The 14,568-nt window shown below is 30.4% G+C and overlaps 2 protein-coding genes and 1 long non-coding RNA gene across 3 annotated transcripts; 1 reads left to right on the top strand and 2 right to left on the bottom strand.

Annotated features, from left to right (window-relative positions):
* Positions 1-1,144: 1,144 nt before the first annotated feature.
* Positions 1,145-2,517, bottom strand: LOC125420567 (uncharacterized). The gene is made up of 3 exons (XR_007238832.2): positions 2,385-2,517; positions 1,698-2,268; positions 1,145-1,267 (listed from the first exon to the last, which is right to left on the bottom strand). It is a non-coding gene; the product is annotated as an uncharacterized LOC125420567 (long non-coding RNA).
* Positions 2,518-6,849: 4,332 nt separating this feature from the next.
* Positions 6,850-8,045, top strand: LOC107416219 (23 kDa jasmonate-induced protein). Its single transcript, XM_048467203.2, has 2 exons — positions 6,850-7,333; positions 7,529-8,045. The coding sequence occupies exons 1-2, from the start codon at positions 6,896-6,898 to the stop codon at positions 7,727-7,729; spliced, it is 639 nt and encodes a 212-aa protein (XP_048323160.1). The 5' UTR covers positions 6,850-6,895; the 3' UTR covers positions 7,730-8,045.
* Positions 8,046-9,362: 1,317 nt separating this feature from the next.
* Positions 9,363-11,368, bottom strand: LOC107416216 (uncharacterized). Its single transcript, XM_060816179.1, has 3 exons — positions 10,737-11,368; positions 10,537-10,600; positions 9,363-10,074 (listed from the first exon to the last, which is right to left on the bottom strand). The coding sequence occupies exons 1-3, from the start codon at positions 11,264-11,266 to the stop codon at positions 9,580-9,582; spliced, it is 1,089 nt and encodes a 362-aa protein (XP_060672162.1). The 5' UTR covers positions 11,267-11,368; the 3' UTR covers positions 9,363-9,579.
* Positions 11,369-14,568: the final 3,200 nt, after the last annotated feature.

The raw sequence follows: 14,568 nt of genomic DNA, 5'->3' as shown, positions 1-14,568 counted from the left end.
AACTAGAGAGCCAATATTTGAGAACTCAATTACCATCCATTTAAATTATCATCCTTCTTATTTATTGTTTTTCCATATATCAAATAATATGGAGAATTTAATAATGAAATTGGATCCTTACACATCATATTGACACGAGAATCATGTACAAAAACTAAAAACAAAATCTTTATACAAGTGTTTTATGAATAAAAACTAGAGAATATTACAGCTCCTAGAGAATATTACAGCTCCTACAAAAGCCTCTGTTGGTATCAATCCCAAATTGACCCAATGTTCCCCATCAATGTCAAAATCTCGAACACCAACTGGCACCACAATTGGTATAATGCCAAACTTTAGTGACAGCATTAAAAGCATACGGGGCACCTCCACTAAAATGGAGACAGATTTGATACCTGGATGAAATCAAACGAAATATCTGCAGTTAGTTACAATATTTAGCATACAAGTTTCAAAGAAAATAATTATTGTAAATAATTAAGGAAAATTACAAAAGCATTTTGTTTTAAATCTCAACCTAAAAAAATGACTAACTTTTTTTAATACTTGACAAAAAAGCATCTCTGATTTAATAAAATAAGGGATTCCCTAAAAAAAAAAATTAAATAAATATAATGAAAACTGAAGACCTTAGCTGTCCTCATATGCAATAAATGCTATATGCAAACTGTGAAGAGTAGAATTATTGGTCTAGACATCAACAAAGGAAGAAAAATATCACAAAGCGAGTCATTATCAAACTGTCTTGTAAGTAGTAAGTATGCAAGTGGATATGTTGTCCCGAAGATTGAATTGGATAATCAAAATAATTAAGTCTTCCATCTAAAGATCCTATTTCCATTCACTAACTTCATATCAGAAATTCTAAGGAAATTTTAGAAATCATGAACGCAACAAAGTATCTAAAATGTCTATAAAACAGATGAAATTAGAAATGGAAAGGCTTGAAATTGTCACAGCAATTAAACATCAGCCATGGTAGTCAAGGATCACCTGCTAACAACACGATTAACTGTTGGTTGAACAAATATATGAACCCTGTAGAAAGCAAGTAGTTGTCAATAAGCAAAAAATACTATCTAGTTTACATGAAAAGAATCATGAAAAGGAAACTCCATATGAATGATAAACTTTCTAAGTACCATTTTCCAGGGAATCATGAAAAAGAAACTCCATATGAATGATAAACTTTCTATGTACTTTCATCATTTTCTTCATTTGGAAAATACTCCTTCCCTGTATCAGACTTCTTATCTACAGAAACCTATATGAACAACATAAAATAAAAGTGAAAAATATAATGAGCACTGGGAAATAAAAACCACCATAGCTGAATATATTACCCTCGGTAGAAATGGAGGTTTCTGTTAACATATAGAATGTGCAACCATGGAGTTTAAACAGTAAATTTCCCTTATGATTCTCATGTTGATAATGAAGTAAATGCAATAACTGACAGTTTGCATTAAACATTAAGGAAAACAAGAATTATACATGACAACAATAACTGATAACAGTGAAAGCAGTTATATTTAATCACCAACAGCAATTATAGTAATAAAATAACTATAACTACAATTATATTAAAACACAAATAAGCGTGCAGACAATTAAATTTAATAAATAAGTAGCATTCAATAATGGAAAAGACACAAGACCCAAAAAAATAATAATAATATAAAACACACAATTACCATCTTTAGAATAACCTCCACAGCACCTTTGCCATCACCAAGAGCTCCATCTATTTCATCAATCACCTAGAGAAAAAGTAGTAATTTGTTTCTTCTACATACATTCTAGAATAAGAAGGGTAACCATAAAAAATAATACCAACCAAGCACTTTGGCCTCGAGTCAACAGTGACAGAGTTCATTTGCACTACATCAAGAAACTAAAATGTTGTTTTAAGTAACCTATAACACAAAGCAATACATTGTAATAGCTAAGGAAAAAAAAAGAAAAAAAAAACACAAAGTAACTTTATACAAAATTTCCAATCTTGAAAGAATCTAATAGTCAGCAGATAAGAATTAATGCAGATCCATGTGAAAAAAAAAACGAAAAAAAAAAAGAAGAAGCATATATATACAAATACATACATCAGGGATCAAACCCATGGATTTCATTTGGTCAGAAAAGTAGAAAGCGTCCGGCAAGCAAAAGCTTTTCATGGTTCCAACGATGAAAGAATGGAATGTATCCCTGGTTGGTTGTACTCCATCCAGCATCATATCATCACACACATCTCTCAGCAAGAAATGCCTACCACCACCGTTATTAAGAAAAAAAAAAAAAAAAGAACACAACTTTCACAATTTCTCCCAAAAAAAAAATAAAAATCCCAAAACCACAAAAAGAAAATCAAAATTAGAATCTACCTTCTCTGCGCGGTGAGAGAACCGATAACAGTGTTATACTCAGAGACATTGCTTGCGTAGTACCTCCTTGCGTATTCCTCTGTTGAAACCACACTGAAGTATCACCGTCCCACCTCTCGCAACAGTGAATTACGCTGCCCTGAATTATAACAATCTAAAATATATTATTTATTTAAAAAAAAACAACTATTTCATTATTAGCGAACCAAGTAATAAAATGTCTAGGGAAAAGCTTAAGAATTTGAAAATGGAGAGGAGAAGATTACCAGTGATTGATCGAATGAGCCTCATGCTTTCCTACTTCGCTGTTGCCTACCTGTTGCTTCTGCATCTGCTCCTAGGGCTCTCTAAAACCCTACAGTTTTCTCTCTGAGTCGCCTCTTCACAATCTCCTTCAAAACGCACAGTCTCCAAGCTTACAATTCGGCCGATGCGAAAGGAAACAGAGGGCTCCTAATGGTCTGGATATTGATTATAAGGAGAAGAGAAAAGTCAGATGAAGAAAAGAAAGAAAAAAATATAGAAAAAAAAAAGAATAAAAATATTTAATTTGGATATAAGGGTATTTTGGGATTATAAAAAATTGAAGTGGTAGAACAAAAAAGATATCAAATGAGGGGGCAAAAATCGTTAACCTCGTCCCTATGAGGGTATTGGGCCAAATTCCCCCCTGCTCTTAACCCCAACCTGGTAAACCCATAAGGGCAAGGCCACCCCAGTCGACCCAAACCTTCAAGCCATGGTCCATGGACATCAAACCATGCCTTAAAGGTCCCAATTATATTATATAATATGACAATTTGTTAATTGATATATTAATTAAATTTGCTGAGGGAGGCACCAGGTTGTATTGTACAAAAAAAGCTTTAACAGCTAATATTCGTAAAAAAGAAAATGGGGGGAAAATATCTTTTTATAGGTTTTTGGTATTGAGTTATTTTTTTGCCACAAAAATAATCATGCTTTACAATTTCTTAAGCAGACTAGTCTTTTTTTTTCTTTTTTTTTTCTTGGCCATGATTACAATATTTTCTAAATTAAGAAGGTGGAAGCAATGGTTTGAACTCTCAGACTTCAAGTGTACAGATGGAAAAGATTTACCACTAAGCCAACCTTATTTGTCATGATCTAAATGCTTATACACGTTTGAATTGGTGTAAACATCCCAATGACAGAAGCAATATTAATTCCCCACCAAAACATTAAGCATTTAATTAATAGGCTTCTTGAAATGCAAGAAATTACTTCATGTATCTTTCACCATATAAGGAAATGGATGGTCGGCCTTGTAAGAATAATGTTTTTACTTCAAGTAGTTCATGAGAGACCATGCATGACTCCGTGAGATTTATTTGTTTGTTCATAAAAGGCCAACTACAAATTAATTAATTTACACTTTTCCTTATCTATTAGCAAATTGTTAGCTTCTTGTCGCTTCTGAACATATATAAACATGTATAATTAATGTATATGTATCTTTTTGCGAGTTATTAACATAGATTTATCCTTGTTTATTTTATAGTTAGAACAAATCTTCAATACTTTGAGAATATTATATTTTCCCTCACAAGTATATATGGATTCAAGGTTTATCTGTAAAATGAATTAATATCAATGAATAAAAAATTGGAGAGTGATAACCAAGGATGAAACTGTGTGAGATTGCCATGGTAAATGTAGGTGAATATAAGGCATGGACAGACTACTTTATTGGCAACGATTATCTGATATTCAATTCCATATCATCCAAATGTGGAGCGATAATAGTTTAGAACGATTGGTTTCAAGATTTGAAAGAATTTTAAAATTAATCGAATTTGGAACAAAAATATTATATTATCTAAAATACAATGAATAAATTAGAAATATCAATGAAGCAAAAAAGTAAGACACAATGAATAAATTAGAGATATCAATGAAGCAAAAAAGTAAGACACAAATAAAGACGGGGCATTGCATTATCTATTTGTAATTGGAACCACTATAAAATTTCAAATAATAATTTCCAATAAATCATTCTTCTCTGGCAATGGATAAATTAAAAATATTAATAGAGCAAAAATGTGAAACACGAATAAGAGTGAAGCATTGCCTTATCTATTTATAAGTGGAACCACTAAAAAATTTCAAATAATATTTTCAAATAAATCATTCTTCCCTGGCAAGGAGGTATCAAAAGATACAAAAGAAAACAAAATAGTAATTATAATAAATTCTTAGAATTACTCTATACAAAATATTCATACAATCAAGCTACAGCCAACTAGTAATTTTTAACAGCTCATGCTAACACTTCTTCCAAATCGATGAATAGATATCTATCTTGTCCGTCTTGTTAATTGGGTGAACGTAAAGTGGTCCTCTCGCATTAGGATGGACAAAAACAAAAATACAAAACGTGATTTATTTGCATAATGGTCCTCTAGCCTTGACCCTAAAATGGACAAAAGCTACCATGCAGAGCGGTCCATTTTTCAGTTTATGGATTTTAATTTTTTCCTGACGTTGTCGAATTTTGTTAAGTCATAAATGGATGAGCTTCCATGCCGATTGGTCCCCATAAGGTATGGACAAAAACAAAGCTAGACTATATATATATATATATTTTAGTGTGTATTATATAACTTACAGACTTTTATTTATCTCTTAGCTGAGCAATATTTTGTGTACGATATAATTTATCCGTATATATATTATTTAAAAAAAAAAAAAAAAAAAAAAAAAAAAAAAAAAAAACAGTTTTTGGAGGTTTATAAGTTATTGAAACCCTTTCATGGGACACGAGTTTCATTAACTTTCAATTGTCGACAGAAACTAGGAGAAGGACGTAAGCAAATTACTGCTGAAAAACTAACAGCCACACAGTTATTATTATTAATTTTTTCTTCTGACATGTATGAAGTTGGTCCCTACCTTTTTTTTAATTGGTCGGTCCAGTACACGTAGGGTGGTCGGCTGGCTAGGAAAGCCAAAACAAAATGTCTAAAACACGGCTTGCACGCGGCAGAACGAGATTATTTAACATGTTAGGTGTCCACCACGTGAGATTTATATCTTTCTCTGTTCCAAACCGTCACATTATTAGAATATTTTCGATGGCTGTATCTATTACTGCGAAGTTTCTTGAAAAACAAGATTTTTTTAAAAAAATATTTATTTTTTTTTCATAAAGAAAAAAATTAATTATATATTTATATTATTTTAATTTAAATAATATTAATTTTTATACCATATATAGATATTCTTAAATATTATTAATGTAATACAGATCATTAAAAGCTTCTTATAATTTTGATACTGTTAAAGAAAACAATCAGAGACCTCCCTTTAAGCTCTCAAATCAAATTACAATAAAGGAGAAACTAAATAATACAAAATTGATGCAAGCATCTTTGTGTCCATGGATCAAGCTCTCTTGAGATATTAAAACCAACATTTAGATTGGCATTTCCCTTTTAATATTAAATTCTAAAGATACGATTTATAACTTTAGAAAAGCAACTACAAATTTCTTCATTATGCTATCATGGTTGCCAGAAGAAGCAGGGGTTTTGACCCAACCCAAATAGAAATAGATTGTGCTAATTTATAGGAAGGTCTGATTTCAACCGGTGACAATAATTGCTACAAACTTGTAACAATTTTAAAAAATATCAACTGCTTGAAGGATAATTTTATTAGTTGTATTTTTCATTTTATTTCTCATTCTTGTAATAAAGTAGCAGATTGCATTGCAAAGAGATCTCTAAGAGGTAACCTCCAAGTGAATTCAATTTGCTGCCTTTGCATCCGTCTAATTCTAGCTTTTAATGAATTTTTCTTTTCGACCAAAATAGTATCATATCTAAACACCTTTGTCAAAGATGTGATAAGAAAAAAAAGATAGACACCATATTAAAGATGACTCTTTATGTCTAGAGTTTAAAATTTGAATTTTTTTTTAAAAACAATTTTTTTAAAAAAATTCATTCTTTCAAAAAAAAATAATAATAATAAAATGTATAATTAAGTAATATATATATATATATATATATATATAATTTTTATGCATAATACTATTGAAAAACAATTTTACAAACCACGTGTCCTATTGAATAATCTTTTTAAATTAAATATGAAAATAAAATATTTACAATCAATTCTTCTTCTTACATTATTGGAGAGAGAAGAATCAAAGAATATTTTCTTTCGACAATGCCTAGCTACAGACAAACTGTCGTTTACATGATACAGAGTCCAGTTTCTTACTTAAACAAAAAACAAGAAGTCAAGTTTCTTAGAGCTAACCCGTAGAGCTTAACCACTGGTTTTAACACATATATTTCCTTAAAAAAAAAATTCAACTTTGAGATAAATCAAATGACTAAACATAAATATTTCCACAATGAAAAATAAATAAATAAACAAATTGACTTAAAAAACACATGTACAGTTCTATTATAAAAAGGTGCTTCCTCACAAGCCATTGAACATATCAGCTAATTGTTTTACCAGTTTGATAAAATTAAATTATGGCAGGCAACGTATTTGGAAACCCCGTGACCGACGAGCTTGTGCAAGAACTTTATCCAGGCCAGAAAGTAACTCGCAAACTCAAAGCTCAAGTGGCTTTCCAATACATCAACGCCGGTGGTAAAGATGTGGATGCTAAAAACTTTGTCTATGGCCTTAAGGAGCAGTATGGCAATGGAATCTCGGCAAAGTGCATGATTTACAATGCCACCGGAGACACTTTAACATATTCCGGCAAAAAAGACTGGCATGGCCATATCTATGAATCTCCATACCCTGCCAAGATTCAAAATGGGCAGTGGGGTGCTTTTCTCCATGTCCACCCTTCTTGGTTTGCCGGTTCGGAATCCGCCATCGTCTACCGCGGCTACAACGATAACGATGTTGTCTGTGACTGGATGCTCTCTTGGGGCATTCCTTATGTTGGTGATAATCATGTAAGTAACAACAAACAAATTTCAATATTATTAAAATTGTTTTTTTTTTTTTTTTTAACTAACAAACAAATATGGATTTTTCATCCATGTTTGTGAATAGAGAATACGGTATAATATAGTAACTTGGCATCTGCTGATGAATTTTATTTTTCATATTTTTTTTTCTAAAAAATATTGTTTATGATTTGTGTGTAGGCTTATACTGAAATTCGTGAAGGTCACCATTATGAAACTGATCATTGGGACTATATTAAAGGTTTGTTGGAAAGCCAATCTACTCGGCATGAGGATACTTGGAATGGATGTCATTCGAATGTGACAATTGGTGAAGGCACTTCTCCTGAATTTGTGGGAATAATGACCTTGGAGGGTGTCACTACTAAGAAAAAGTCTTAAATAAATGGATAATCTTAATTTGTCAAAATTAAGTACTATTTTATGTACGTGTAAGAATAAGATGGCCGCAAATATGCTAGTGCAAGGCACGCAGTATTTATGATTTGTCACTGTGTTATGTAGTTTCATTGTCGACGAAAACCAAAAAAACAAAAAAAAAAAAAAAAAAAAAGTGTGCTTGTACTTTTCTTTTTGTGTTTTTTTTTTTGGAAGAATTATGTTGTACTTTATCAAGTGGATGATTTCCACGCCAATAAGATTAATGTTTGCCTGACCAAAAAAATAAAACTGATAAGGTATTAAGCTTGCGTGCCTACCGATGTGGTCTATCTTCAATTTCCAAGTTTTTTTGTATTTCTATTTTGTTAATTATAAGTAAACAAAGAAAACTATTTTGTATTTTGGTAAATGTAGGAATCTCTCAAAGTGTTTTTGTATTTTTGGTAAATATTTTCTTTTTTTATATTTATTTTTGGACTATCTTAATTATTTTTTTTGGGGTAAAAATTAGACTATCTTAATTATAAGTTTTCAAATTCAGAAAGAAGAAAAAGTGGGGAAATGTTGGCCGTGGTTTTTTGGTAAATAAACACCACCAGGGGATGTATAGAGTTATTTATGCATTGCAAAAAATATTTACCCTTGTACTATTTTTTTGGATTGCGAGGACTAGATTTTCCAAAATTAACTGAGACCTATACATGACAATCCCACATGAATCTCATCAGTTTGTGGTCTGTAAGAGAAGTGCAACTTTGGAGAATAGGTAGAATTTTTTAAAAAGTTAGGCTATTGCCATTTGCTGGGGCCGATTAAACATCTATTTCATACACTGGAAGTACCGTCATATCCATCAAATCAATATCCATATTTTGCAAAGCCAATCCATTCTTCCTCCAGTACTTTCAATTGCCATTTTCCTCCCTTTTCCCTATTTGGCTATCTCAAACGCCATGAATATTTGACTCCAATTTTGGGAAAAAATTCAGTTAAGAGCACCATACTCCCTCTCACATGCATGTGGGACCAATTTTGGGCGTCTTATGTAAGACGCAAGCTCAAATTAGGAAATTTTTAGAATTTGTAGAGTTTTTTTTTTTTTTTTTAATCTTTTCTAATGGTTGAATGCATGCAAAATTAGTTGGAAACTATGGGGGTTTAGAAATAGGATTTAAAGTTTGAAACGTGGGAAAAAAATAAACATAATAACAAAAAAATAAAAACGGAAACCTATCAAGTGGATGGTTTTCCCCTTTCAATAAGGACACTATTTTCCCAAATTATTTCTTTTATGATTTTTAAATATATCAGTTCAACTTAGTTGATTTTCTCATTAAGTATTCTATTATAAGTTGTTGAATTGCTTCAATGGTTGAACTTTAAAAATAAAAAAGTTAATCTAATAAAATGACATATTAAAAGTTTTTATTTGAAAAAATGGAACCTATAAAAGCCCTGGTTTTGTCTAAATTTATTGGACATTCTTATTGAATTTATTATGGCATTATTCGTTTAGAATTAATGAGTCTCAAATAGTATTACATGTATAAATAAAATGATCATATGATTAATACTTTATTATAATAATAATAATAATGCATATATAGAAAAATAAATAAATTGGCAACTGTAGTTACTCAAACGTAAATTATTTTATTGGTGCAATTCAAAACAATACATAAGCAAGATACCGAACATTATCCATAGATGAAATTATTAATTCCTTGTATAAAGGATGGTCTAGTATTTTTTTTTTGGTAAATAAGGATGGTCTAGTAGACAATTATTTTTATTTTTATTTTTATTGGACATGCACCGAGCTTAGATTATTTATTTGATATGGTCGAAGTCTAGGCAATAAGTCTGGCCAACTCTTTGCCGTCAGGCATAGTAGCTGCATAGAAGAGTTGGTCTTGATTAGGCAGAGGATCAGACCCTCCTGAGCCGAAAATTGCATCGAAAACAGCGCCAGCAATTTGACCAACAATAAAACCTGCCGCAAAGCCAACCACAAATCCAACCCCTGTAACGAACAGAGCAGATGCCTCTGCAACCTCTAATGTCACCATGGCAGCTGAAACTATATCTCCCAATAATGCCCCTCCTTTGTTAGCTGCTATCACAATTGCATCACGTGTCACTGCTTTGATTGGGTGCTCAGCCGTAAATACATCCCAAGTTATGACTGCTGCATTCTTCAGCAGCACTGCTTTTCCAAAAGCATCCTCAATGGTTATATCTTTCAATTGATTGCTTCTAAAACTTCCTGGCACAGAAATTGCCTTTAGAACTTTATGAGTGAGTACTTTTCCCCGACCTGAAGCCTCTATTATTGAATCATACACCTATATGCATATAATTAAACCAATATTATAAAAATATCTCTATATAATAATGAAGGGTTATTAATTTGGACTTTTTTTTTATTAATTTGGACATTTGCATGTATATACGTATATATTTGTAAATCCAATTAAAATCATGCATGTTTGATTTCTTTGGAATTTATTTTTTTCAATTTAATGCAAAACACAATAAGGTTTTAAGTTACAAATTTAAATTATCAATTTATATTTTTTCAAAAATTATAATATAGTCTAAACTAAAAGAGAGAAAGTAATTCCGTCTAAAACTAATGGAACCATTCAGAATCTGAAAGTGTATTGTAAATAGTTTTATCAATACTCAATATCATATATATATATATATATATATATATATATATATATATATATTTATGTTATCTTGTCGGTCCATTATACATTCTATTTTAGATGCAAAATCTATTTGGTTAGTTAGTTAATTACCAATATCTTCTGTTCATCTGTCAGCTTTTCAAATTGTCCAGAAAACCCAAGATTTGCCTGATACCTGCATATATCCATCCATGTACTTAATAAAGTTAGGGTATATATATATATATATATATATATGTATGTATGTATGTATATAGTAGATATTGGAATATCATATGACAAAAAGAGATCATGCAGTATGGGCCATATACCTTCGGACCAAGGTAGGGAAGTCGATGCCGCTGTCCTTGAGACGTCTAGAGAAATCTTCAGAAGCACGGGTATTTGCAGTCATCTTGGTGTAGTTGGTAATAGCCTCGTTGAACTTCTCGATTTTCTCGGTGAGAGCCGTAACATCGGCGGAATTGGAAGTGTCCAGATCATCCAATTCTTTGATAAGGTTTTGGAGATGGGTGGTGATTTTGTCAAGGTTGTCCTTTCGAACAGTGTAGTTGTTGAAGATCTGCAGCGCATTGTTGAGGCATGTCTCTGTGTAAGCAAAGATGAGAGAAGCAATAGGACGGCGAACGGCGTCGCTCGCATACTTGGTCACTGCTGCATCACTTGCATCTAGAATGCTCCCAACGGATTGAAGATTGGAGTTGGAGATTCGGAGATAAACCACTTCTTCGGTTGTTGAAGCAAATTGGATGTCCGCTAAGTTTGTTCGTTCAATGAGATGAATTCGTTCGGCAAGCACTCGGAGCTTTGCAGCGGGGAGGAAAATAATGTCGGAAGCCATGGATCTACTAGTAGTAAAATTGAGAGAGAGAGAGAGAGAGAGATGGATAAAGATGAATGTTTTTTGATTTTGTTCTAATTAGCTTGTACATTGCACGGCTAGCTGAGCAATATTTAAAGATGAAGCCGTACTGATACTGATTTCCATTTGCAACACAGATTTTTCCTTTTTTTTTTCTTTTTTTTTTAAGCGCTAAAACTACTTAAATGATTGTTTGTTTTTATATATTAAATAATTAAAATATTTATTTTAGGTGATTATAATTAAGATATTTATGATTGTTTGTTTTTCTATCTTAATAGATATAAATTTTATGATTGTACTTTTTTTTTCTTTCAAAAAATTATAAAAAATAATATTTATTATCATTGGTAACAGATCGGTATTATAACCCCCATAGATCATGTGGCAATTCAATGGATAACCTTTAAGTGTTCACTTCCTCTTATTAAATCAATAATCAAAAATCAATATATTATCAAATATATCCAATTAGTATTTGTTATTTCATTTTTAGCTATAGTCATCACATAGTATTGGTGACAAATAATGAAATTCTATATTTTAAAGAAATTTGCTGTTTTCTCTTACGAATAGGCAAAAAAAACAAAAAATCTGAGAATGTTTTAAAAGGCTTCTTTCAAAAATACACTTAAAAAACAAATCTTTTTTTTCTTCTCTTTCTCTCTCACACTCTAGCATACCATCAACAAAGAATTCCACGGAGAAATGCTAAACGTGGTTGATTTGCAGAATCTTTCAGCTTCTTTCTTTTCTATTATGGACAAAAGCATCCATAAGTAGAGTGCTCCTTTTTTTTTTTTTTTTTCTTTCTCTTTTTGTATGAAAAAAATTTGTGGAGATTTTTTTTTTTTTTTGTTATTAAGGATTAATTGAATTTTGGTATCCTTCCATTTTAGTTTTTTACAACTTATACTCTTAGCTTTTTGACTTAACAATTTAAGCTCTTGGTTAACTTATTACAATTTGGGTATTTTTTACTTTAGATTGACATAGTTTAACAGTCCTCTCATGTGATCAATATTAAAATGTGTCAAATTTTGAACTAAAAGGAAATTAGAATGTAAAATTTTAAAACTAATTTTAAAAATCTATATATTTAGTATCTTTTAATTTAAAATTTGATTTAGTTTAATATTAATCAATTAGGTGATATGTACCAACTTTTTTAAAAAAATAAATAAATAAAGGGTATCAAAGTACAAAATTTTTATCAATAAATTTAACATTTTATACTTTAGTATATTTTAATTTAAAAATTTATGTGGTTTAATACCAATTATGTGAGATATCAATTAATCCCTCTAGTTAAAAGTTAAATAAGACCCAAATTATACAAAATTGAAAAATCGAAAACCTAAATTGCTAAATTCAAAAGTTAAGGGTTTAAATTATAAAACCTTGAAGCTGAAGGTTTTAAAGTGCAATTAACTTCGTAATCATTGAATGAGCTTGCATATAAAGTGGTCCTCTCGTAGACTATGGACAAAAACAAAACTCAAAATGCAAAAAACGTGGTTTGCATAATGGTCCTCTAGCCTAGAGGCCTATTATGGACTAAAGCTTCCATATAATGTGGTCCTTTCGCATCCTATGGACAAAAACAAAGCTCCAAATGCAAAACGTGGTTGATTTGCATAACGGTTCTCTAGCCTAGGGTGGTCCTTTTTTACATTTTTGGCTCGGATTGTGGAGATTTGTTGAATTATTAATGGATAAGCTTCCACTCAATGTGATCTCGCATATTTGTACAAAAACAAAGCTAGATATGATCTTTTTTTTCTTTTTTTCTTTTCTTTTTTTTTTTTTTTGGTGTGTGTTTGTGACTAAAATATTCTGAGCAATAAACCTTTCCTCTGATATAATAGAATCTCGCGTGGAGTCAAATAAGGGTGTTCCGAGAATAACTGTCCAGGAGGAAGGGAATTAATTAACAATCGAGTTAGCATTTTTGTATTTTTGAGGGAATTTTCTAGAAGAGTATCGATGAAATAGTTAACAATTATTTTATTGTAATTAAACTCCAATCTTGACCTGTCCAAAGTTTAATAAAAATGTTTCTCTCGAATTGTTTCAAAAATAACCATAAATTTGAAGATTGTAAGTCAGCCAAGTCTAGATCTCTTAAAATAAGCTAGATAAGAACTATCGAATCATATGAACTATGAAAGTCACTACTTTGTTAATTTAAAGCTATGTGATAAGTCGGCCAAGTACTAAATCTCTTAAAATTGGCTAGATAAGAACTATTGAATCATATGGATTATGAAAGTCACTACTTTGTTAATTTAAAGCTATGTGATAAGTCGGCTAAGTACTAAATCTCTTAAAATTAGATAGATAAGAACTATTGAATCATATGTATTACTAAAGTCACTACTTTGTTAATTTAAAGCCATGTGATCCAGCTCATTAGAGTATCCAAAATTTAAAGCTATGTGATCCAGCTCACATCATTTGGTATCCAAAATTTGGAAGAAAAAAATATGGGTGCCTCTACATTTTATTGTAAAATTTTTTATTAAAGGGTCATTTCATGTAGCAAGATAAAAATATATAATAATTTTAAATGTTATTGCTAACAATGCGTAAATCATAGAGATAACAACCAGAAATATTTAGGTACATTGAACACTTCCGTTTAATCAATATGTATTTACTTATTTAGAATTACATTATAATATAATAAATATCTTGATGCATTGAACACTTCCCTTTTAATCAATTTGTGTTTGCTTATTTAAAATAATATTATAATATAATATTTATTTCATCCCAAACATCATATATGATTTCTTATTTTGCTCATATTTATAAAATACACATAAAAACATGTAAAAATATTTTGTATATTTTACCTTATTTTATTTAGATATGAATTTTATTTTGTTCACTGATTTTTTTGTAACTTGTAATTAAAAAATACAGGAGGGAAGTAAAATATATATATCCTATAAGTAAGGTTATAGGCATTATCTAACTAATGAATAAATTTACTAAGAATACATGTATCACTATTTGATTGACTAGAAATGAGTAAGTGAATTCTTCAAAGGATAAATGTTATCAAATATCAACCATCCAAATAATGACATATATATTCTTGATAGATATGCTAGTAAATTAGATGGTGCATGTAAAATTAATTTGTACTTATATATTTCTTTTAAGCAAATCAAGTTTGTCTCTCTCCTCCCTTATCTCCCTTATCTTAATCCTAAAAATAAAAATTGTCTCTAATAATGTTCATCAAATGAAAAAAGATAAAAGAAAATTGATAA

The sequence above is a fragment of the Ziziphus jujuba genome, chromosome 4 (genome assembly GCF_031755915.1).
Source record: "Ziziphus jujuba cultivar Dongzao chromosome 4, ASM3175591v1".
Classification (NCBI taxonomy): domain Eukaryota; kingdom Viridiplantae; phylum Streptophyta; class Magnoliopsida; order Rosales; family Rhamnaceae; genus Ziziphus; species Ziziphus jujuba.
The sequence above is the reverse complement of the archived record's forward strand: the minus strand, read 5'-3'. Positions and strand labels throughout refer to the sequence as shown.